The sequence below is a fragment of the Leptonychotes weddellii genome, chromosome 8, assembly GCF_054177405.1.
Source record: "Leptonychotes weddellii isolate Sample4059 chromosome 8, ASM5417740v2, whole genome shotgun sequence".
NCBI classification, from domain to species: Eukaryota; Metazoa; Chordata; class Mammalia; order Carnivora; family Phocidae; genus Leptonychotes; species Leptonychotes weddellii.
In genome coordinates this window covers 90635394-90657752 of record NC_138376.1, presented here as the reverse complement: position 1 = coordinate 90657752, position 22359 = coordinate 90635394, and the positions used below count along the sequence as shown (strand labels likewise).

Here is a 22359-nt window from a genome sequence, read left to right as displayed (position 1 = left end):
CTAATGTACTGTTCAGTGGTGTTAAGTATATTCATATTCACATTGTTGTACAACTAATCTTCAAAACTATTTTCATCTTGCAGAACTGAAACTCTATACCCATTAAACCACAACTCCCCATTTTCCCCTCTCCCCAGTCCCTGGAAATCACCATTTTACTTTCTGTTGCTATGAATTTGACTACTCTAGAAATCCCATGTAAGTGTAATCATTCCATATTTATCTTTTGTGACTGACTTATTTCCCTTAGTATACTAATGTCCTCTAGTTTAATCCCTGTTGTAGTAAATAGAACTTCCTTTCTTTTTAAAGCTGAATAATATTTCATTGTGTGCATGTGTGTGTGTATCACATTTTGTTTATGTATTCATCCATCCATGGACACCTGTGTTGCTCCCACCTCTTGGCCATTGTGAATAGTATTGCTGTGAACATTCCTCTTTTATTCATCCTAGTGATGGCTGCCTTCAGGCCATCTAAAACTGAAGGCTTCACCTTACTTACCCTGGGTCATTTTGTACAACTGAGAAAATTTACAACAGGGCTCTGTTGTTCAAAGCCTTTTCAGTCTTGCTGTTACTCTCTGGGGTCTAGAAGCAGTTGGTTTTTTTTTACAGCCTTTCAAAACTTCACAGTTCTAAGCTGTCTATTGTCTTTCATTCCTGCTTGAGAACTGGTCAGTTCTTTCCTATGCTCATCTCTTTCCTGCAGGATGTTGCCAAAGGGAGTTTTTCTTACTTCACGCCACAGTCTAATGTGGGTTGAAGGTGGGATGCTCTGCTCTACACAATCATCCAGGACCCAGGCTTCCTCCTTCAGGTAGCTCTCTGACTCCATGGCCTTATCCTTGTCTATCCTGGCAAAGAGAGAGAGAGAACAAGGAGGGTTGCACAGGAAGGCTTTTAGGGACCCCCCGGAAATGGCATGTTCCTCCACCCCCATTCCATTGGCAACACTTATTCACTGCAGTCCTACTTGACCCCCCTAAAAGAGATGGGAAACACGGTCTGGCTCTGCTCCTAGGGTGAAAGGGAAACAAAGTTTGGTGAACACATAGCAGCCACTGTCACAAGCGAGACTGAGTTTAGGGGTAACAATGTATCAGCGGGGATTAAAGCCATGAGTGGAGATGGGGATCACCTTGTAAGGGATGTACCGAGAATACTGGGAGAGCATTGCAAAAACGAAAGCACTTTCCGGAGAGCCTGTAATAGTGAAAATAATTTATGTAACCTAACTTTACAATGTTTAGAAAAGTTACTACTGTGTTTTTAGGAAAGTATAAACATGTAGACTAAAAATAGAAAAATTATCGTATGATTTCACTCATACATGGAATTTAAGTAACAAAACAGAGGACCATAGGGGAAGGGAGGGAAAAATAAAATAAATCAAAATCAGAGGGGGAGACAAACCGTAAGAGACTCTTAGTCATAGGAAATAAACAGGATTGCTGGGGGGAGGGGGTGGGAAGATAGGGTAACTGGGTGGTGGACTTTAAGGAGGGCACCTGATGTAATGAGCACTGGTGTTATATGCAACTGATGAATCACTAAACTCTACCTCTGAAACTAATAATACACTATATGTTAATTAACTGAATTTTTAAACAGGTGGCTTTTCCAGAAACTGGAATGTTTTCATTCCTTGAAGTTAATGTAGAAAAATATACATGTTAGCATGATTACTTTATGGCTGTTGAAACCTGTAAGTATAGAATGGCACTGAATTTTAGAAATACTGAACTAGGTAAAGCTTTGTTTTTTAATTTTTCGTGTATTTACTGAATGTTTATGAGCATTTAATATGTGACAGGCATGTGAGGACAACAGTAAGTCACAGCCCCTCAAGGAGGATCAAATCAAGCAGGAAAAAGATAAGGCAAGTCAGTGAATACCTAAAGCATCAGGAGGGTTCTCTGTGCCCACAGGAACTGTTTCAGATGGTACACCGTCGGCGGGGAGGGGGCAGTCTGCAGGTAAAAGAGCACTGGTTGTGGAGCTGGCTGGTCTGGGTTTGAATGGCAGCTCTGCTGCTCTGTCACCTGTCAGGGAGTTACTAACATCTTTCAACTTCTACTTTCCATATTTCCAAGTTGGTGATACATTATCTACCTTTCAGGTGATTGTGCCTCTTAGGGAAAGTATGTATACATAAAGCCTAGCACAAATCTTGCTATTACAGGTACGGTAGTTACTGTTATTATTGTTATGGAAGAAAGCGGAGGTCCTACTGGGTTGGAAAAATGACCGTTACCTTACACTAATTGGTGAGTTCATTAAGGAGTTATTTAGTGAGCCACCACTATGCACAAAGTACTTAGGATTCGATTGTGTATGTGTATCTGCATTTTCTAAAGCCCCATTCAGCTTCTAATGCAGTAGTGTTTGTTTGTATCACAGATCTGCAACCACTAGGCATGTGTACCACCTTCCCTTCTTTCAGATGACCACTCCCCAATTTTTCATTGCTCACATTTCCACTAACTGCTTATCAGGCAGCCCTTTTCTTCACATATAAATTGTCCTTGGCCCCCTTCCTTAAGCTTATTCATTTCATTTTGTCCCAATTAGGAATAATTCACCACCTTCTTTCTGTGGTTGCTTGTTTATTTTCCTTCTCATATCATGGTTAGCTGTAAGATTATATACCTTGTAGATACCCAGGAGTCTCTGTGGAAGTGTCTCTTTGCCAGTGCTAATGCTGACATGGATGCCATCATCCATTGCTTGGCAGGCGCTGCGTAGAACCTCCCCATCCTCCAGCAGTTCTATTGTAAACTGACTGAAGGCAGGGACCACTGTATACCTTCTTGAAATCTGTCCAGTCCTTTGCAAACAGGAAATGGCTTATTTGTTGATCAGAGAGAGGAAGAACAGTCAATTTTACCTCACATTGAAAATAATTTTTAAAAAAAATCACTTTGTATGCAGTTGTATTTTGTTCCCTTGCCGGTATTCCAGCAATATTCCTTTTCCATGATAAATGCAAGCAGCCTCACTTCAGTATGGATTAAATGTGTTTAGTGGGATTAGTTAGGAGCAATCTACTACATTCTTTTTGGCAAACTGGATTCCAAGTTCTAAACAACTGCCTTTATAAAGCCATTTTGGCACATATATTATAAGATGTAGACCGTCTGTTCAGAATTTTTCCCTTTCAGTAATTTTTTTAAAGGGGATTTGGTTTTAAAGGGGGGATTGGTGCCTTGTTTGTCTTTCTTTGATGAGTGTCTTCTTGTGCCATTTACCACAAATAAAGATTCTCAAACTTTTTCAGTCTTAGGGCATGGGCTGATCACTAGAGCCAACTGGAAATAGACATTAACAAATGTAGCACATGTTTGCTGATGTCACCGGGCTGTGACTGCTGAGAGGCAGACATGCCACTATAACTAAAAACGGCCATTGAATGGAGAGCATACAGATTTGCAGAGAGAAAAGAATCTATCTACATTTGTTATTGTTAATGAATATGCCATGTTATTTTAGGGACTTGCCCATCATTAATAAGTTTAAAAACAGTATCTAAGTTATGGCATAACCATACCCACGGTGCCACTGCTCCTTCAGGACTTGTGTGCCTCTCCCCATACCATTGCCCCATCTCCTCCATGGGTCCTGGCCACAATTTTCCCCATATAATTGGCCCACGGCACCCAGACCTCCTCAGTCTGCCCTTCACTGTTGCTCTTCAAAAACGTGATGCTTTTCATATCTGTTGGCTATCTGTATATCTTCTTTGGAAAAATAACCATTCAGGTCCTCTGCCCATTTTTAAATTGGATTGTTTGGTTTCTTTGGTGCTGAGTTGTGTAAGTTCTTTATATATTTTGGATATTAACCCTTTCCGGATTTATCATTTACAAACATCTCCTCCCATTCAGTAAGTTGTCTTTTGTTTTCTTGAAGGTTGCCTTTGCTGTAAAAAAAGCTTTTTATTTTGATGTATTCCCAATAGTTTATTTTTGCTTTCATTTCTCTTGTTTTAGGAGACTTATCTGGAAAAATGTTGCTGTATGGGAGGCTCAGTTGGTTAGGCGTCTGACTTGGTTTCAGCTCAGGTCATGATCTCAGGGTCCTGAGATTGAGCCCCGCTTTAGGGACTCAATGTGGAATCTGCTTGTCCCTCTCCCTCCCCCTCTGCCCCTCCTCCCTGCTTGTACAAGCACACACACTCTCTCTCTTTCAAATAAATAAAATCTATTAAAGGAAGGAAGGAAGAAGGAAGGAAGGAAGGAAGAAAAAGAACGAAAGAAAAAGAAAAGTGTTGGGCGCCTGGGTGGCTCAGTTGGTTAAGCGACTGCCTTCGGCTCAGGTCATGATCCTGGAGTCCCTGGATCAAGTTCCGCATCGGGCTCCCTGCTCGGCAGGGAGTCTGCTTCTCCCTCTGACCCTCCCCCCTCTCATGTGCTCTCTCTCATTCTCTCTCTCTCAAATAAATAAATAAAATCTTTAAAAAAAAAAAGAAAAAGAAAAGTGTTGCTATGGTTGATGTTAGAGAAATTACTGCCCATGTTCTCTTCTAGGATTTTTATGGTTTCAGGTCTCATGTTTAGGTCTTTAATCCATTTTATTTTTGTGCATGGTATTAGAAAGTAGTCCAGTTTCAGTCTTGTCCAGTTCACAGCACCATTTATTGAAAAAACTGTCTTTTCCCCATTGTGTATTCTTGCCTCCTTTCTCATAGATGAACTGACCATGTAATTCGTGAGTTTGTTTCTGGAGTCTATGCTGTTCCATTGATCTATGTGTCTGTTTTTGTGCCAGTACCATATTGTTTCGATTACTACAGCTTTGTAATATATCTTGAAATCTAGAATTGTGATACCTCCATCTTTGTTCTTTCTCAGGATTGTTTTGACTATTTGGGGTCTTCTGTGAGTCCATACAAATTTTGTTATTTGTTCTAGTTCCGTGAAAAATAATGTTGGTATTTTGATAGAGATTGCATTGAATTTATAGATTACTTTGGGTAGTGTAGACATTTTAGGAGTATTTGTTCTTCCAACCCATGAGCATGAAAAATCTTTCCATTTGTTTGTGTCACCTTCAATTTCTTTCATCAGTGTTTTATAGTTTTCAGAGTATAGGTCTTTCACCTCTTTGGTTAAGCTTATTTCTACGTATTTTATTCTTTTTGGTGCAGCTGTAAATGGTGTTTTTTTTTTTTAATTTCTCTTTCTGCAGTTTCATTGTTAGTGTATGGAAAAGCTACAGATTTCTTGGTACTAATTTTGTATCTTGCCACTTTACTGAATTTGTTTATTCTAGTACTTTTTTGGTGGATTCTTTAGGATTTTCTGGCCCTGAATAGACATTTTTCCAAAGAAGACATACTGATGGCCAACAGACACATAAAAAGATGCTCAGCGTCACTAATCATCACGGAAATGCAAATCAAAACTATAATGAGATATCACCTGCTAGAATGCTAAAATAAAAAAGATAAGAAACAACAAATGTTAGTGAGGTTGTGGAGAAAAAGGAACCCTCCTGCACTGTTGGTGGGAATGTAAATTGGTATAGCCATTGTGGAAAGCAGTATGGAGGTTCCTCAAAAAATTAAAAATAGAAACACCATATGGTCCAATAATTCCGCTATTGGAAAACAAAAACACTAACTCAAAAAGATATATGCACTCTTATGTTTATTGAAGCATTATTTACAACAGCTAAGACATGGAAGCAACCTAAGTGTCCATCAGTAGACAAATAGATAAGGAAAATATGATGTGTATGTACACACACACACACACACACAAATATTACTCAGCCGTAAAAAAGGATGAGATCATGCCATTTGAGACAACATGGATGGACCTAGAGGATATTATGCTGAGTGAAATAAGTCAGACTGAGAAAGACAAATACCTTATATAAGTCCACTCATAAATGAAATCTAAAGAAAATAAAGCAGAATCAGAACTATAACTACAAAGAACAAACTAATGATTGCCAAAGGGAAGGGGGATGGGAGTTGGGGCAAAATAGGTGAAAGGGAGAGGGAATGAGTTCAGTTTTGGAATGAGTAAGTCACGGGAATAAAAAGCAGAGTATAAGGAACATAGTGATATTGTAGTAGCGATGTAATGGGACAGATAATAGCTACACTTGTGGTGAACATAGTAGAATGTATAAACTTGTCAAATCACTTAAGTTATACACCTGAAACTAATGTAACATTGTGTCTCCACTATATTCAAAACAAACAAAAGACGTGATGCTAATCAATCCTTATTTTTCCTGATTTCCTTTCCCCCTCTCCCCCTCTTTTCCTTCCTTTGTTTCTCTCCCTCCCTCCCCCCCTTCTCTCTGACTCTTGTTTCTTTCACTTTTAGAAAAATCAAAAGAAGCGAGCACACAGGAAGTTTTTGCTTCAACCACTTAACCATTCTCCAAAGTCACCCTTACCCCTGCCCCTCATCTTCACTCTCAACAAACATGTGTGTGTGCATATATGTATGTATATTTGTATGTAGGTGTGTATATATACACACACTTATCTACCTCCACTTAAAAAAAGTCCAGATGTTATGAAGGGTCCAGTTCAAAAGCTACTTGGTAATGTTTCTCTAATCATCTCTTCCATCCACATAAATGAATATACATCATCTTTACTTACCTTGGGAACTTTATCCTTCTAGAACTTACCATAGTCTTCCCTCTCTTACCATTATAGCTCATAGATTTCAAGCTCCTTAAGAGCAGAATCCATGTTTAGTTAATTTCGTATACCTCTTAACACCCAGCAGAAGGGTCTGCTCATAGTAGGGGCATAAGAAGTGTTTATTCAGTAGTAACTTCCCTTCAGGATAGGTTACTGTAAGTGTACTTCCTTCAAACTTGATGTTTGTGATATGTCCCTGTATCATTCCACATCCTTTTTCACACAAGTCTCTCTAGATTTTCAGGGTACAAGAGCAGCCCCTTTTTATTAACAAGTTTAATTTTGCTTTTTATTTTAATCTCAACAGTCAGTGAATTGTACCCTTTCTTTTAATAGCCTCGTGTGCAAGCTGAACACAAGGACCACCATCCTGGCAGCAACTAACCCCAAAGGCCAGTATGACCCCCATGAGTCCGTGTCTGTGAACATCGCCCTCGGCAGCCCCCTCTTAAGTCGATTTGATCTGATCCTGGTTTTGCTTGATACCAAGAATGAAGACTGGGATCGTATAATTTCCTCCTTTATCTTAGAAAACAAAGGTACGTGGAGATAAATCATTCAAGTTGACCAAGAAAAAGTAGACATCACCAAATGAAATTCTCTTTGAAGAAAATGAAGTAAATACCCAAGGCGCCCTACCTAAGCGGCAGTAGAGATGCCTGCACAGAAGGCTGTCTGAGGAGCCATTTAGTGCACCCAGAATAACGAGCAGGAGGGAAAGGGCCTACCGAGGGTGTTACAGCCGGTGAATTATGTTCTTTGTGATGAAAGGGGGCAACCGTATGATATAGAATTATCACTCATCTCTTGTACACAAAACTGGACTGAATTATGAAACAGAAATCTGTAAATGTAAGTTTCTCTTTAAGTTAGATTTACTCAAATACTGTGTATTACAATAGGACAGACCAGAATTATTATGGATAATTTTAGCCCCTGTAGGAAGTTTACCTTTATTGAGCTTAGATCCTAAGGCTACTTATTCTTGAACTATATGCTCTGCAGAGTCATCTAGGTTTCACTGCCCACAAACCTGAAAGTTATCTTTTTAAAAATGAGTGTAAGAACTTTATCAAAACCCTTAAAGCAGATGTTTGTCTGTTCCTAGAAATTACTGACCTAGTACCTGATATATACAGGTTACCCAAGCAAATCAAAGAAGCTCTGGAGCATGGAAAAGATGAAAACCTACTTCTGCCTGATTAGGAATCTACAGCCCAGGCTGTCCGATGTGGGTAATCAAGTCCTTCTCCGGTACTACCAGATGCAGAGGCAGAGTGACTCCCGGAACGCTGCCCGGACCAGCATCCGCCTGTTGGAAAGCTTGATCCGATTAGCAGAAGGTTTATTTCATTCAACAAATAATACTTCTGTTGGGTGCCCAATATGTGTAAGGCATGGAGCTTGGCATCATGGATTCAAAGATGAATAAGAAGAATCTCTAAGGTGCTCATAGTCGCTTAAAAAGTAAAGGCTCTGAGCTATGAAACCTCTCTTCTTCTGGGGACAGATTATGGGTATTGAGTAGAATGTAGCATCATTAAGAAAGTGGAATCTTAGAGACATCATTCATTTAGAAAGTCTTATTTACTAATGTTTGTTTCTCAGTGGCAGTCTGTTAGCACTTGGGGTTGAACACTTTCTTGTTTAGAGTTGTTTCCTGTATAGCATCTCTGTTTTTTTTCTAATTGCTATTCATACCCCACCACTAACAGAGGAAACTAGCCCATCCCAAAGGCATGAGACTTAACGTGCATACGTACAACTAACATGCATCTCAAGACTTTTTTCCTAAGAGTGACTTTTACACTTAGCTTTTGTTAAAATAACTCTTAAAAAAAAAGTTCCACATGAACTGAATGTATCATACGATGACAGAATATATGCTTAATAAAAAGTTCTATAAAACCAATGCACTTTACTTTGTCAAGGATTTATAGCTAAAATTAAGACAAGAAGTACCCCAAATGCAAGCTGATGAGTTTGGTAGTTTTGAAAAGCCCAGAGGTGAGAAATCAGTTTGATATTGTGTATTTCTATAAGAGACAAGAGAATGAGGATTAAAAGGTGTTGAATATTAGAGATATGCTTCTCTAACCCCTTTCTTTTTGGAGCCCAGAGTACTTTTTCACATAAATGCCCAGAAGTGCCATGGGCTGTGCAAGATTAGGCCCATTATTTTATTTATTAGACCCAACTTTAAAGCTAGTTGAAATGAGACTTTTGTGCTTGTTTTAGTAAAATGAATTTGTGATTAGTAGCTCATTCATTAAATATACTTTTTCGGGGGAGTCAGATAAAGTATTACATATATCACTTCAAATACTCATTAAAGACGTTTCTGTCTTCCTAATCTTCGTAGCTCATGCCCGCCTGATGTTTCGTGACACTGTGACTCTGGAAGACGCTGTTACAGCCGTGTCAGTAATGGAATCCTCGATGCAGGTGAGAGCGTTCAGCACCTAATATTTGTTTTTTGGGGTTTTTTTTAAAGATTTTATTTATTTATTTGACAGAGACACAGCGAGAGAGGGAACACAAGCAGGGGGAGTGGGAGAGGGAGAAGCAGGCTCCCAAGGAGCAGGGAGCCCAATGCGGGGCTCGATCCCAGGACCCTGAGATCATGACCTGAGCCGAAGGCAGATGCTTAACGACTGAGCCACCCAGGTGCCCCTAGCACCTAATATTTGAAAGCTAATTATAAGCATGTAAAAAAAGAAAAGACAAAAAAAGAAAGAAAGAAAAGACAGTTTACAGCGTATCAGAAGTTATAAAAATGATTGTATTCTAGATATAGATCCAAAGGAAATAGATCCAAAGGAAACCATTTAAAAGAAGAGGAAAAACTCGTCATGGAAATGGCCTTTGCATCCGTAGCATCGCTTTTGCCCACTGGTGTACAGTAGGGGTCTCACTCAGCACATCTGAGGGGTGCTCATGGCCCCACTAGGGCAGTGTGCTTCCTGGAGCAATGCTTGCTACCAGGAATTGGGGGAGAGAACTGCTGAAATTTGGAAAAGGCCCCCAGGTGATTCTGATACCAAGATGGGGGTGGAGAGGGCTGATCTGGGAGCAGTGGTCTCTAGTGGGTGCTTCCTCGATGCAGGTTGACCTGGGGATTCCCCCTGCTATATTTCCATTTTCTCGCCCCTTCAGGGTGGTGCACTGCTGGGAGGTGTGAATGCGCTCCACACTTCCTTTCCTGAAAACCCCCTGAAGCAGTACCAGAGGCAGTGCGAACTTATTCTGGAAAAGCTAGAGCTGCACAACCTCTTGAGTGAAGAGCTAAGAAGACTTGAAAGGTGAGAAAAGAAATCCAAGAAAGGCTTATAATGGAAAATCCTTGTTGGACATTTAGTGAAACAAAGAAAGTGGAAACTGAGTGGAAAATCTGTCTGTACTATCTGTGGGGGATTGTCTCAGTTATCTATTGCTGTATAATCAACTACCGAAAAGCTCAGTGGCTTAAAAAACAAACAAAAAAAACACCACCACCACCACCGTTTTAGTGCTCACTTTTCTGAGAGTCAGAAATTCAGGAGGGCTCAGTGAGAATGCTATCTCCATTCCACTTAGTGTTGGCTGGGCTCTCTCTACTATAAGGCAGTAGCTTAAGGCTCCAACAGAACAAAAATGGAAGCTGCCAGGCCTCTTATGAGCTGGGCCAGAACTGGTACAACCTCATTTCCGCCACATTTTATACAAGATCAGGCCTCATGCAAGGTAGGGGGAAATAGACACCACCTCTTGATGGGAGGGGTGACATAGACATACAGGAACGGGGGAATTGATGGCTGCCATCTTTGGAGACCACCTTCCATAGCTACATTTCCTTGGCTTGCTGGTTTGGTGAGCCTCATAGAGAACACTGGCTGGTCCTTTCCTATATATACCAAACTATATATTAATTTACTGAATTTATACCACTGGTTCCCAATTACATGAGAAACACCAAATTTGGCTACTCACAGTTTACACTGAAGACACACAGTTTCCATGGAATCAAGAAATCTTGGTAAATGGGCTTCATTCTGTTTACTGCCATTACTTCTTCTCTTCTTTTCTTTGGCTCAAGAGAAGTAGAGCAGTGCTATTCAGAGAGGTGCCTGGGAATGCTGTTAAGAAAGAAGAAGTTGGGCTCCAGGAAAGTGATCTACCCCAAGCCAGACCCAGACACAAAATATTTTAATAATTTGGCTTTATCATTTTTCCTTGCCAGGAAAGGACATGCGCAAGGGAGTTTACATAAAGAATCTTAGTGTTTATTAATATTTTAATTTTATTCTTAATGTTTTTAAGCTTTTCTCCAAGCATAATAAATATTTGATCTTTATATAACCCTGGTGAAAGAAAATCACAGAAGACTGAGGCCCAGGCCAGCCAAAGCTAGCATGTGGGGAAAGTTAGGGAAGTAGAGATAACTAGTACTGACTTTCACCTGGGAAAGGCAACAGCTCTGACCCTCCCTTCAGCATCATCATTTTCCTTCCCTACATGCCCAAAGTCATGACTTTTAAAATTTTACATATTTAACAGACTAAAAAAAAAAAAAAATCCCTAGGGAGAACGATGTATTTTGTTAAAGAAGAAAATCTATTTCTCATCGCACAGGGTAACAACTCAAGAATGACAAAAGCAATGTTTCAAAACTCCGCTTTCTAAGTTTTGTTAAAATATGGACACATGGGAAGGAACGTGTCACGTGCCTTACCTAAAGAATTTTTGCACCCACTTTAATGTTTGCATGCTCCCTGCATACATGAGCTTCTAAAAAGCTAGACTTGGAGTGTATACCTGTGAAACATGAGTGAGCAATGGCAGGGATATCCATCTGGGTCTCTTCGTGATCAATGCAAGTGGCTCAGTGACTGCCCTGAGTCTGGCTGTTGCCGTTGACCTCCAAGCTGGGGGCTGGTGAATGGAGACATGTGGAAGCAGAGTAGCTGCTGCAGGAGAATTTGGGGACTGCAGCGGGGCTGTTGACTGAATAAGTAAAACCTTGAGAATTCTTTTCTTGGCTTTTCTCCTTTCAGTCACTGCCTTCATCCAGTAGCATTCTCTCTCAAACTCCTAAAAGGCCAGCACAGCCTTCTGGGGGAGTGTGGGGACTGGCTTTGTGTTGCTAATACCCAGGTGCCAGCCTGCAGTAATCTTGCCCTTTGTATAAAATCAACCCCCTTTCCTTTTGGTCTCCTGGCTTTTTAATGATCCAGAGCATGGTGTTGAGATGAAAGCTATTCCTTTGGTTCTTTTATGGTTTGATGTAGCAGATCCTTTTCAGGCCTGCCCTGGGCCTGGCTTGGCTTTTGGAGAAGCTGCTCATTTTGACTGACCAGAAACTGGTCATGTGGACTACCAAAAGCTGTCATATGCTGGATTCAGGAAGGAAAGAAATACGAAGCTCAGAATTGGTGTTCTGTGATAGAAAAATAGCAGTTGGACTTACCAAATTCAAAATGACCCTTCTGGAGGGAAAGAAGAAGAAAAAAAAGAATAGATAATGATCTAAAAAAAGGATTCTATCTTAAAATATTCTTTTCTTCTGGTATAGACGTCTTTGAAATGCAGGGGCATGTTCTGGGTGTTGATTCTCAAAGCTATAAAACCAGGTGCATTGCTAATGAAAGTGAATGACCTCCAAGACACATCTAAAGCCAATCTTACCATGTGAGAAAAGCCCAAGTAGCATATGGGTTTATCCCCTTAGGAAAGAGTTCTCTATCCCTTCAGGGGGTCAAATATGAGTGATACAGCTATTTGTATTTTTATCACACTTTTATTCTGGAAAATGCTTACTAGTGACAGCCAGCCTCAAATGGTGGCCATTGTATCCACCTGAAAACAGAATGCAAAGAAGCTGTGTTTTAGGAACGTATAGTAAAACTGCCGACATTTTATGCCGGGGAGAATTTAATTGCCAAAGTCAGAATTAGACTAAAATGGTAGGGCTAAATTATTCTACCCCTTTAAAATTCCCTATCTTTTAGAACATTTTTAAGGAGCTTTAACAATTATGAATATCCTTAACCTCAATTTGATGTATATCAGATAGTAGTAATTTTGAAAGCTATTTCTTTTTTCTTGTTGTTTGGTTATGACTACAATGAATATGGATTTTGCTGTATTAATGTGTCCAAATCTACAGTGAGTGAATATAACCCAGTATTTTTACAATAATTTTTTGTGGTTTTTTTTTCCTGATCATAAGAGGTAATACATGTTCTTTATAGAGTATTTTGGAAAGTAACAGTAATAAATTAAGAAAGCAAAAATCGCATATAATCTTATTTCCCAGAAAGGCCTACCATTAACATTTTAATGTATTTAAATATATTTAAATTTAAAATGCATTTAAATTTAATGTCTTCTATGCCTTTTTCTATGATTACACATGACTTAGAGTAATTTACTCATCCGCTTTTTGGTTTAATTCCTTTTCAAATTTAACACATGGAAGCGGGGTCATGTTGCCCCTTATACTGAGAAGCCATTTCTGAGTTGTTAGGAAGGGCTTTCTGAAGGACCTCCTTTTGAGAAACTACCATCTCTGTTACAAATTGGTCCTCTGGAATTATTTCAGTTTCTAATATGCCCAAGATTAAAAATGATTATCACTGATCAGATCCTTCATTCCAGGAGGTCAGTAGGTTTCACCTCTGTATCAGCTTGATAGAGAGTAGCTGCCCAGAGCACATGTTGAAGCGGGGGCTGAGCTTTGCAGGAAAGATGTCCCAGTTGCCTGGAGGGCGTGTGCCGTGCACGCGCCGCCCCAGGGGCAGTGTGAGCCACAGTGGCGGGAATCATGATGGTCTCTACTCCCGAGGAAGGGGACTTGTAGGTGCACTAACATTCAGTACTCAGGTCAAGAGATGTGAGGAGATCATAATTTCTGCTCTTCCACTTTGTTTCTGATCTGCAAACTGGCTATGAAACAACCACTTGATCAGCAGCTGGCCACCATGCAAATAGCGACAAGCCTGTCTTGTAGCAGAACATTTAACAGGAGAGATAAGAATGAGTATTTTACACTGACCTTCAAACAGTCTTAAATAACTTGAATGGACTTGTAGGGAGAGCTTAAAAAGTAGACAGACCTGCTACTTCATTTCCTTTGTTTCACTAAATTTTAAAATAATTATCAGAGCACTTAAATCCTATACTGATGAAAAAGGATAATTTCCTCCTGCTGCTCTAAGAGACTATATTTGGCATTAACTTGGAATTATGTTGGACTCAAGCCCTTTAGATGGCATCTCAGAGACTAAAGAAATGGAAAGGTTAACGCAAATTCTCTTCTCTCAATACATTTTCCTTACTTATCTCTGCTACAGGTTACAGAATCAGAGTGCGCACCAATCCCAGCCACAGGCAGTGGAGGCAGAGACTAACCCAGGATCCTCCAAAAATGACCCAGGAGAAGCATCAAAGTCCAGAATCTGGTCAGCACAGCAGGAAGTGAACTGTAGCATGCTGACCTCCTCTCCTGGATGCAGTCCCAAGGGAAGCCCACTTCCCGATCCCCTATCCCATGGGGGGCCTAATAGACCAACAAATAGAAAATATTCCACTGAGCACAAAAATAGCAAAGATGACAGTTTGGGCTGGTTTGACTCCATAGCAACTCATCAGCTTGAACCTCAAAACACTGTGCCTGTATTTCCCAAAACAACTGGGGGGAAAATGGCTTTGCAAAACTTCAAGAACAAATCTCAGGGTAAGGTAAAGGGTGAGCCAGGCCAAAGGAGCAGATTGGAAACTGGACAACTTCCAGCACCAGGAGAGACAGAAGCTCCATCGAGGCCAGACCATGTTGAAGGGAAAGAGGCAAAAAGGGCAGCAATCGTTTCTGAAGTAGCAGGATCTGCTGGTGAACCGGACTCAGTACTGACTCATCACGTCCCCAGGAAGCTGCACCAGCTGCGCAAGGCCGGTGCGCAGGAGTTGTGCAGGAGCCCCACCACGGTGCCTTTACAGCCCACAGGCCCTCCTCAGCCTCGGTCCAGTCCTGCCCCTGGCCCTGAAGGAACACTGGAAACTCCCAAAAGAAAGAGACAAAAATCCCTTGCTCAGATGGAAGAGCCTGAGCTTGAAAGTGTTGAGAGTCCAGGTCCCCCCCTGGCCAAACTGGCAAAATTTACTTTCAAACAGAAGTCAAAACTGACCCACTCCCCTGAAGACCACAGTGCTGTGTCTCCTGGCACAACTGAAGGAGCAGTTCCAAGTCCCAGAACTCACCAGAGAGCAAGAAGAGAAGCAGCTCTGCCTGGGAAGGGGCCACAAAAGTTGGCTTCTACCTCAGGAAGCAGAAACTCAAATCAGCCACAGGGTAAGGCAAAGGAAGTGTCCCGGCAGGCACCGGAGGAAGACAGATCAAGAGAGAAAAGCAAACACGGCCCTGAAGGAAGAGTTACCCAGCCTGAATTTGAGCTTGGGAACCAGACTGGGCATTCTCCTCTTACTTGTCAAAGAGACAGAAAGGAAGAGGTCTCATGCAATAATAAGAGCAGCAAGGTTCATGCTTGCACATTAGCCAAATTGGCCAACTTCTCCTTTACTTCCTCCTCTGAATCCAAATCAGAATCCCCTCCTCCTCCTGAAAGTGAGAACCGGGGGGCGAGAGGCCCCAGCCTTCCTCCTGGGGCCACAGCTATAGTGCTTGGCAGGAAAAGGAAAACTTTTCAGCTGGAGGGGTCCACTGAGAGATTGCTTCTTTCCAAAAACTCTCTCTTTACTTTATCAGAACTAGATGACGAAGCATTAGATTTTGATTGGGATGAAGAAATGAGAAAAAAGCCATAATCATGAAAAGCTTTCTAGTCACATTTCAGCCTCCCCAGCTCCACACAGCACCTTCGGGATATCGACATGTGTCCGTATGTGTACAGAACTATTGGCCATATTGAGTACCATTCTGAATACCAGCTCTCCCGACAGGTTTTATAATTTCAGGTTTATCTTCATGACTTGCGAAGTTGTATAATCAATGCCGGGCAGTGTGATACAGCATTTGAAGTAATTGACATTGTGCTTAATTTTGCAGATGGAATACTTGTATTCCCAAGATGTTTCTGTTTGTTTTGGTTTCGTTTTTTAGTTGGTTTTGTTCCCTCTCTCTCTTTCTCTCTTTTTTTTAATTGGGGGTTGGGTCTTCCTAAGATTGCTTCTCCCATTCACTCAGGAGCAAATGCCAGGAAGGTAGCCCTCATAAAGCTAACAAGTTAGATGAACTCTTTTCTGTTGGTTTTTTTTTTCCTATTTTTTTCCTTCACCCAAGATGTGCGAAGTGTGAATATTTATTATTTGCCAAAATCATGTGATTTTTCTAATATTATCTCTGTGTTTATTCTCATGTGTCAGATTAGATGTGACTAATGCTTTTCCTTCTTTGAAGAGGCATCCTTACAGTTCCGTGGTATTCCTAAGGATCTGGCAGCTGGTCAAACTGTAGCTTTCGGAGGTATTGACCTTTTGAGTTTTCCGTTTGCTTGAGCTAACATGTTGTGCTTCAGATTCTTTGTTCCTTTGGGAGACCTACCCTCAACATAACTTAAAGCCTGTAGTTAGAAGGAGAATGTGCAGTAATCTCAATCATACATCATGGCATCTACCCAAGTGGTTAATATGGAAATGTGATTCCTACTAAGTTATGATTCATTTGTCCTTCAAAACCAAGCAAATGATGACTGTTTGGTAGAAATAGACAACTCAAGCTTTGTCTTAAGTCCTTTTAAAATCACTTCCTCCTTTGGATTCTAGCAGGGGCTGTTAGGATTCCATAATTACAGACTCTTTTGAAATATGAATTTTTTTTAAGATTTTTTAAATTTATTTTGACGGAGAGAGACAATGAGAGAGGGAACACAAGCAGGGGAAGTGGGAGAGGGAGAAGCAGGCTTCCTCCTGAGCAGGGAGCCCAGTGCGGGGCTTGATCCCAGGACCCTGGGATCATGACCTGAGCCGAAGGCAGACCTTAACAACCGAGCCACCCAGGCGCCCCTGAATTATGAATTTTTAAAATAATAGAGGCTTTCATTGTCTGAGGCACTTTTAGATGTGAAGGATACCCAAAACTGTAAATACTTCATTTAAGGATTGCTTCATTACATTCATACCAAAAAAATTAAGGAACCCTAAATTTTCTTGAGTATTTAAATGTTAATTGCAAAATTGACTAAATTTTCTGAAAAATTTTAAACAGTACAAATTTAGTATGGAGAAATAACACCTTAAACAGCTGGTAAAAGATAGCTATAAGCAGTGATTATAAAATGTATTATTGCACATTCCCTTCAACCTATTCTAAAACATTAAGACTATGGTTTGGGTAATTTCTTGTTATTTCCGTACTTACTTAATAACTTCCCAGTATATGATTCTTAACATGATCTATTCCCAATGTCTCAGTATTAGTGCTTTCCTGAATTTCAGTTGTCTGACCAGAGGTGAGGGAAAAAGAGAGGATCTGGGTTTATTGACCAGGTGAATCTTGGTCTAGACACAGTCTGGCCTGATTGTGTAGTAGGCTGCGGTAATTCAATTGTGAGTCACCCTGCCAAGCTGTTTTGTGTGTGTGTGTGTGTATGTGTGGTAAACTATTAATTCCTCTTCTTATAAATATTTGTCCTTGAAACTTGGCATCTTTTGCAGCTATGATGTATTAAGCTTTGCATGGCTGGTAGTACCTACCCTGTTGGCTTGTCATTCGGATATTTTGATCTGTTCTGTTTTCATTATTTAAAATGGCTGCATTCCTTATTGGGAATCTTGATTCTAGAGCTTTCATTTCTTGGTAATGAGGGATTTAGTTTGTGTAGTTAACTTATCTCTTCAGGACATTGAATAATTCATGTTTTAAAATACAGTGTTGAATTGTCTCTCTTCCCTAATTATTGTATATGACCACCTGTGCCACCTGCTATGTGGTTATTATTTGTGCTCACCTTACATCCTATTATTTATGCTAATAAATCCACCCTATTTTTTTATTTTAGTACCTTCTACCAGGATCATTTGGCCAAGTTCCTAGTTCCGTGTATTTTTTCTTTGATGCTTACCTGGTTGGAAATAACTATATATGTAAATATTGTAAACAGACAAAATTATTAGAAGGAATAAAATACTCAATACAGGGGCGCCTGGGTGGCTCAGTCTGCTAAGCAGCTGCCTTTGGCTCCGGTCATGATCCCGGGGTCCTGGGATCGAGACTGAGCCCTGCATCGCATCAGGCTCCCTGCTCAGCGGGGCGTCTGCTTCTCCCTCTGCCCCTCCCCCCCCACTTGTGCGCTCTCTCTCAAACAAATAAAATCTTAAAAAAAATAAAATAAAAATATGAATACTCCCCTACTTTCTAAAAAATTTAAACTACTTTTTTGTTATGACTACCTTGCTGTGCTTGTATTTGATGCTCAAAGTCTCACAACTTGATCAATAGGAAGTCCCATTATGTTGATGCCAATGTCCTTTCAGGACTCTGACATTTCTAAAAGTATCCATAGTATCTGAAAACAACAGCATGCTCCAGACACGTTTTGATTTTTTTCCGCTCAGGTCTTAGAATCAGTTACCGCCTAAGGCAATCTATTCCCTTTCTGGGCGGATGGTATTACAAGCCAAACTCATGGTCTCAAGGATGCACAGGGAGTCAGCAGTGGGCAGAAGAACTACCGCTGCTGTTGGCTCCCTGTAGTAGTTTCAGAGCTGAAAATGTCTAATGTCCTGAGGTCACATTATGTGAAATCACAAGACTTTCTCTTATATGGTCTTTAGCGTGTACCAGAGAAGCACATAGGCATCTTGGGGAAAATTAGGTACAGTCTCAAAAATCATATTTCTGGTCAAAAAAGGAAAGTATAAAAATAACCTTTAATTCTGAATCAACATGTCAGAATATTTTTATTTCAGGCCAGTGAAGTCCTAATTTTTAATTTTAATAATGTAAAGTTATTTTTTTAAAGATTTATTTATTTGAGAGAGAGTGGGGGAGGGGCAGAGGGAGTGAGAGAAACTCAAGCAGACTCCATGCTGAGCGCGGAGCCCAATGCTCGAACCCACGACCCTGAGATCATGACCTGAGCTGAAATCAAGAGTCAGACACTTAACCGACTGAGCCACCCAGGTGCCCCAATAATGTAAAATTATTTAATCATAATAAAAATTGTACCTAATTTTCTTTGTGAGACCAAACCAGAATTTTAACTCTATTATAATTATGTAAAAGAAATGAGTTTTCTGACATTGTAAAAGACAGTGTCTTCAATGTATATGTGATGGTCTGAAATTTATAATAGGGATTTTATTATTGTAATTTTTAGTGTTTCTTAGAAATACAGACAGAATAAGCTTATTCTGATACCTTTAACTGTTTGGCTTAATTTAAACTTTAAACTTTTTCTGAGGGTATACCAAAACTTTAATAATAGATATCTACTCTTGGTTGACAAATTTTAATTCTAACAAACACTGTACTTCTAATACCTTCCTCAAGTGCTAAACCCACCTAGCTGCTAGAATGACTGGAAGACCAATTCTAGAAAAAAATCTTAGGTCAGCCACAAAGAGGATATCCAGAACTCACTTTTAGCCAATTCACAACACTTAGGAATTCAGAACCAACCTACACTGAAAGACTAGGTCACTAGGGACTACCTGCAGCCAGGTTAACCTTTCAGATGCAGTTTATCAGACAGCCTAGTTCCAAATTTAACAAACTCAGAGTGTGGCAGGCTAGGCCACTGCATATTCCTCAGTGTTCAGAATCACCTCTTCTGTGTCTGCTTTCTATATTGTAACATTCAAGAGGGATAAAAGAAGGCTCCTGGCTCACATATGTACTTACTTCAGTAGGAGTTTTGCTGTCCACGACCCATGTGACATGTGCCATAGCCCCCCAGGTATATGGGGAGCCATTGCCTACACATCCCCTTGACTGTTTCTCACAAGACCTACACAGGAAGCTGTGGTAATTGCTCCCTGTGACATACTTTTCTGTTGTACTTCTATCAGTTCCACTGTCTCTCCTCTTAAAGACTTAAAAATGCATCTAAATTTAATATTTGTATTAAATGTTAATATTAATCATGTATTAAATATTGTATTTAATACTTAAAAGTGAACTTGACAGAAATGTTAAGTTAGGCTTAACTAAATTGTTGATGTGTCTATGTAAATATGCCAATTCAGGGTACAGTCCCAAAAGGGAAATAGGATATACATACTGGGCCTGATCTCCCCATGAATTCGGGTGCTCCCATTTACTGTCCTTCTCTGTGGTCCTGTTTTCTGTGCTCATTTGGGATTATGCTGTGCCAGGTGCCTTGTAGATTTTGATCTACCTTGGGGCCTGGCTCCCAGCTGTGCCTTTTTCTAATCTTTCCAGACGATTCACCCATCCTCATCTTACAGATTCAGGGTCAGTGTTCAGCTGGTTCAAGAGAGTGTCCTGGTGCCAACATAGCACCCAGAGCTGTGGGCGGGGTCAGTCTCCAACAATGGGGTGGGAGGCCTGGATTGGCAGGTCTGTCACACTTCTGTCTTCACAGGGCTTGGGGTTATAGTTCTATAATTCTATAACCTTTATTGTGTCTATTACAGTTACCGAGTTGAGAGAGCATGTCTCTAAAGGTACTTGGATCATCTTTCCTAAGGGAGCCATGTAAATTCCTGACCTGACAACAATCGGGTTTTCCAAGGATTGCAAATCACTCTGGGCATGATGGAAGTGCAATTCAGGCTGCTGGCCACAGAGGGAGCTCTTTGCTGTGTCACTGGTTATCAAGCTTCCATTTTCCTGTGCATCGATTTCTCATCATAACTATTACAGGTTTTAGAAACACTTGGATGAAAATCAAAATAGATGGGAGTATGTGAAGGATATTACTCTGAAACTATTCTTTAGGAATAATCTCTGCAGTTAAGATATATTTTAACATTTTCCAAATTTTCAACTGCAAAATTGCCAACAAAGCAGGGAGTAGATCCACAGTGACGGGAAGATACGTGTGTCTTAAATCTTAGGCCTACTTTAGCCCTTCTAGAATTACAGATAGTCCAGGATAACTTTAAATTGAGGATTCACATAACATTGATCTTTAATGATCTTATTTTATTATTGTTGGGAAATTAAACTGCTTTGAAGAAGGGAAACCCAAAGCTGCCTTGAGGGCTCCAGAACATCAGAGACCTTTGATTTGCTGCCTTTGAGAGGATTCAGTGTGAATGGGAGATGACACTGGGAACACAGTAAACCCCTGGAGAGACTCCTTTATTTACAGACTTTGTCCCTAAGAACTAGTAAGGATGGAAAAACATAAAGTATCTGCATAAGACAACCCATCCTTGAATGCAAAGTCAGCTGCCGGATGCCGTCCAGTCGTTTTTCTTCCAATATCACTGTGTGTTCATGAAAGTTACAAAAACTGTGAAATTTTAATTTCATTATAATTAGATATATGGATGTTATAATAGTTTTCCCCAAAAATGCTACAATAAACTGAAAGAAACTTTGAGCCAAAATTAAACTCACAGCAATTGAAATTTTTTTAAATTGGTTTTAAGTACTTATTTACCCTGATGAAATTTTAATTACAGCATAACAATATCAATCATCATATATTAGTACTTACTTTTCAAAACATATTTAATATATGACACTTGATTTTTACATCAATACTATTCATAATTCAGGTGATACCCACTTTTACAAATGGGGGGAAACCTCAGACATTTAAGTAATTTTTTTAAAGAAGAGATGTTTCTTTTTTTATAGAATGTTATTTTTCTTTTTTTTTTTTAAGTCTATTAAGTAATCTTCGCACCCAACATGGGACTCGAACTCACGACCCCGACATCAACAGTTTCATGCTCTCTCAACCGAGCCAGCCAAGCACCCCTAAATAATTTTTTTGAAAGAATAGGTTCTGGAACATCTCAACTCCCCTCACTTTTTATTGCTCCATTAAAAATATCTGTTGATAAAGGGTAAAAGTTACCTATTTAGATTGCTTACTATGTGCTAGTTATTCCTTAAGCACTTTTCAATATTTAGATGAAAGTATTTATTCTTAACTCATTTAATCCTCCCAGCATTCTCTAACATAGGTAGTATTGTTATTCTCGTTTTATAAATTAGGTAACTGTAACCTAGAGATACTTAATAACCTGACCAAAGTTACATTATTAGTGTCAGCCTCAATGAAAAGGTAAACTGAGGCAAGCCTGAATTACCAGAAACCTAGTTTACTTGGGAATAGCAGAGGAATTGCAATTTGGAGAACGCATGCTACTGCAAGCCCCGGAGAGTCTGGGGAGGGTTTGGGATGGCTTGTATTTATGGGCAAGGAGTACAGAGAGGGGGACATCCAACCAGAGTTCAAAAAGTAAGGTCATTGGCGTGAGGATGGGGAGAGACTTGGTAGATGTTCCCTGGTCATAAGGTAAAGCTCTGTCTTTTGTAAATCGGGCATTTCCAGGAAATCAGGCTCTCGGTTCTTAAGTTCCGTTCCTCTGAGGCGCTTGAATGAGATTCTCCATCTCATATCCTCCTTTCCACTTTAGACTGAAACCCTTTCACAGTAGTTAGCGATTTGATATCTATGTTAATTCCTAAAAGGAGAGAGGCAAGTATCACCCAGAAGAAACTCCTCACTTTGCCCTGCTCTTAGTCCACCTTGCAGCATCCGTACACCCTTGCCA

General features: G+C 40.1%; 1 protein-coding gene across 3 annotated transcripts in view; it reads left to right on the top strand.

Annotated features, from left to right (window-relative positions):
- The window catches only part of MCM9 (minichromosome maintenance 9 homologous recombination repair factor), a 95200-nt gene extending 73989 nt beyond the window's left edge, over positions 1–21211 (top strand). For 2 of the 3 annotated variants that reach the window (XM_081828877.1, XM_081828876.1), the window contains 5 exons: positions 7006–7208; positions 7809–8012; positions 9032–9114; positions 9826–9971; positions 14001–21211. In XM_081828877.1, coding sequence (XP_081685003.1) covers positions 7006–7208; positions 7809–8012; positions 9032–9114; positions 9826–9971; positions 14001–15468 — 2104 coding nt within the window. In that variant the 3' untranslated portion in view covers positions 15469–21211. Of the gene's footprint in view, positions 1–7005; positions 7209–7808; positions 8098–9031; positions 9115–9825; positions 9972–14000 lie in introns of those variants that run through there. The other variant, XR_014147921.1, reaches the window with a different exon arrangement.
- The last annotated feature ends 1148 nt before the right edge of the window (positions 21212–22359 follow it).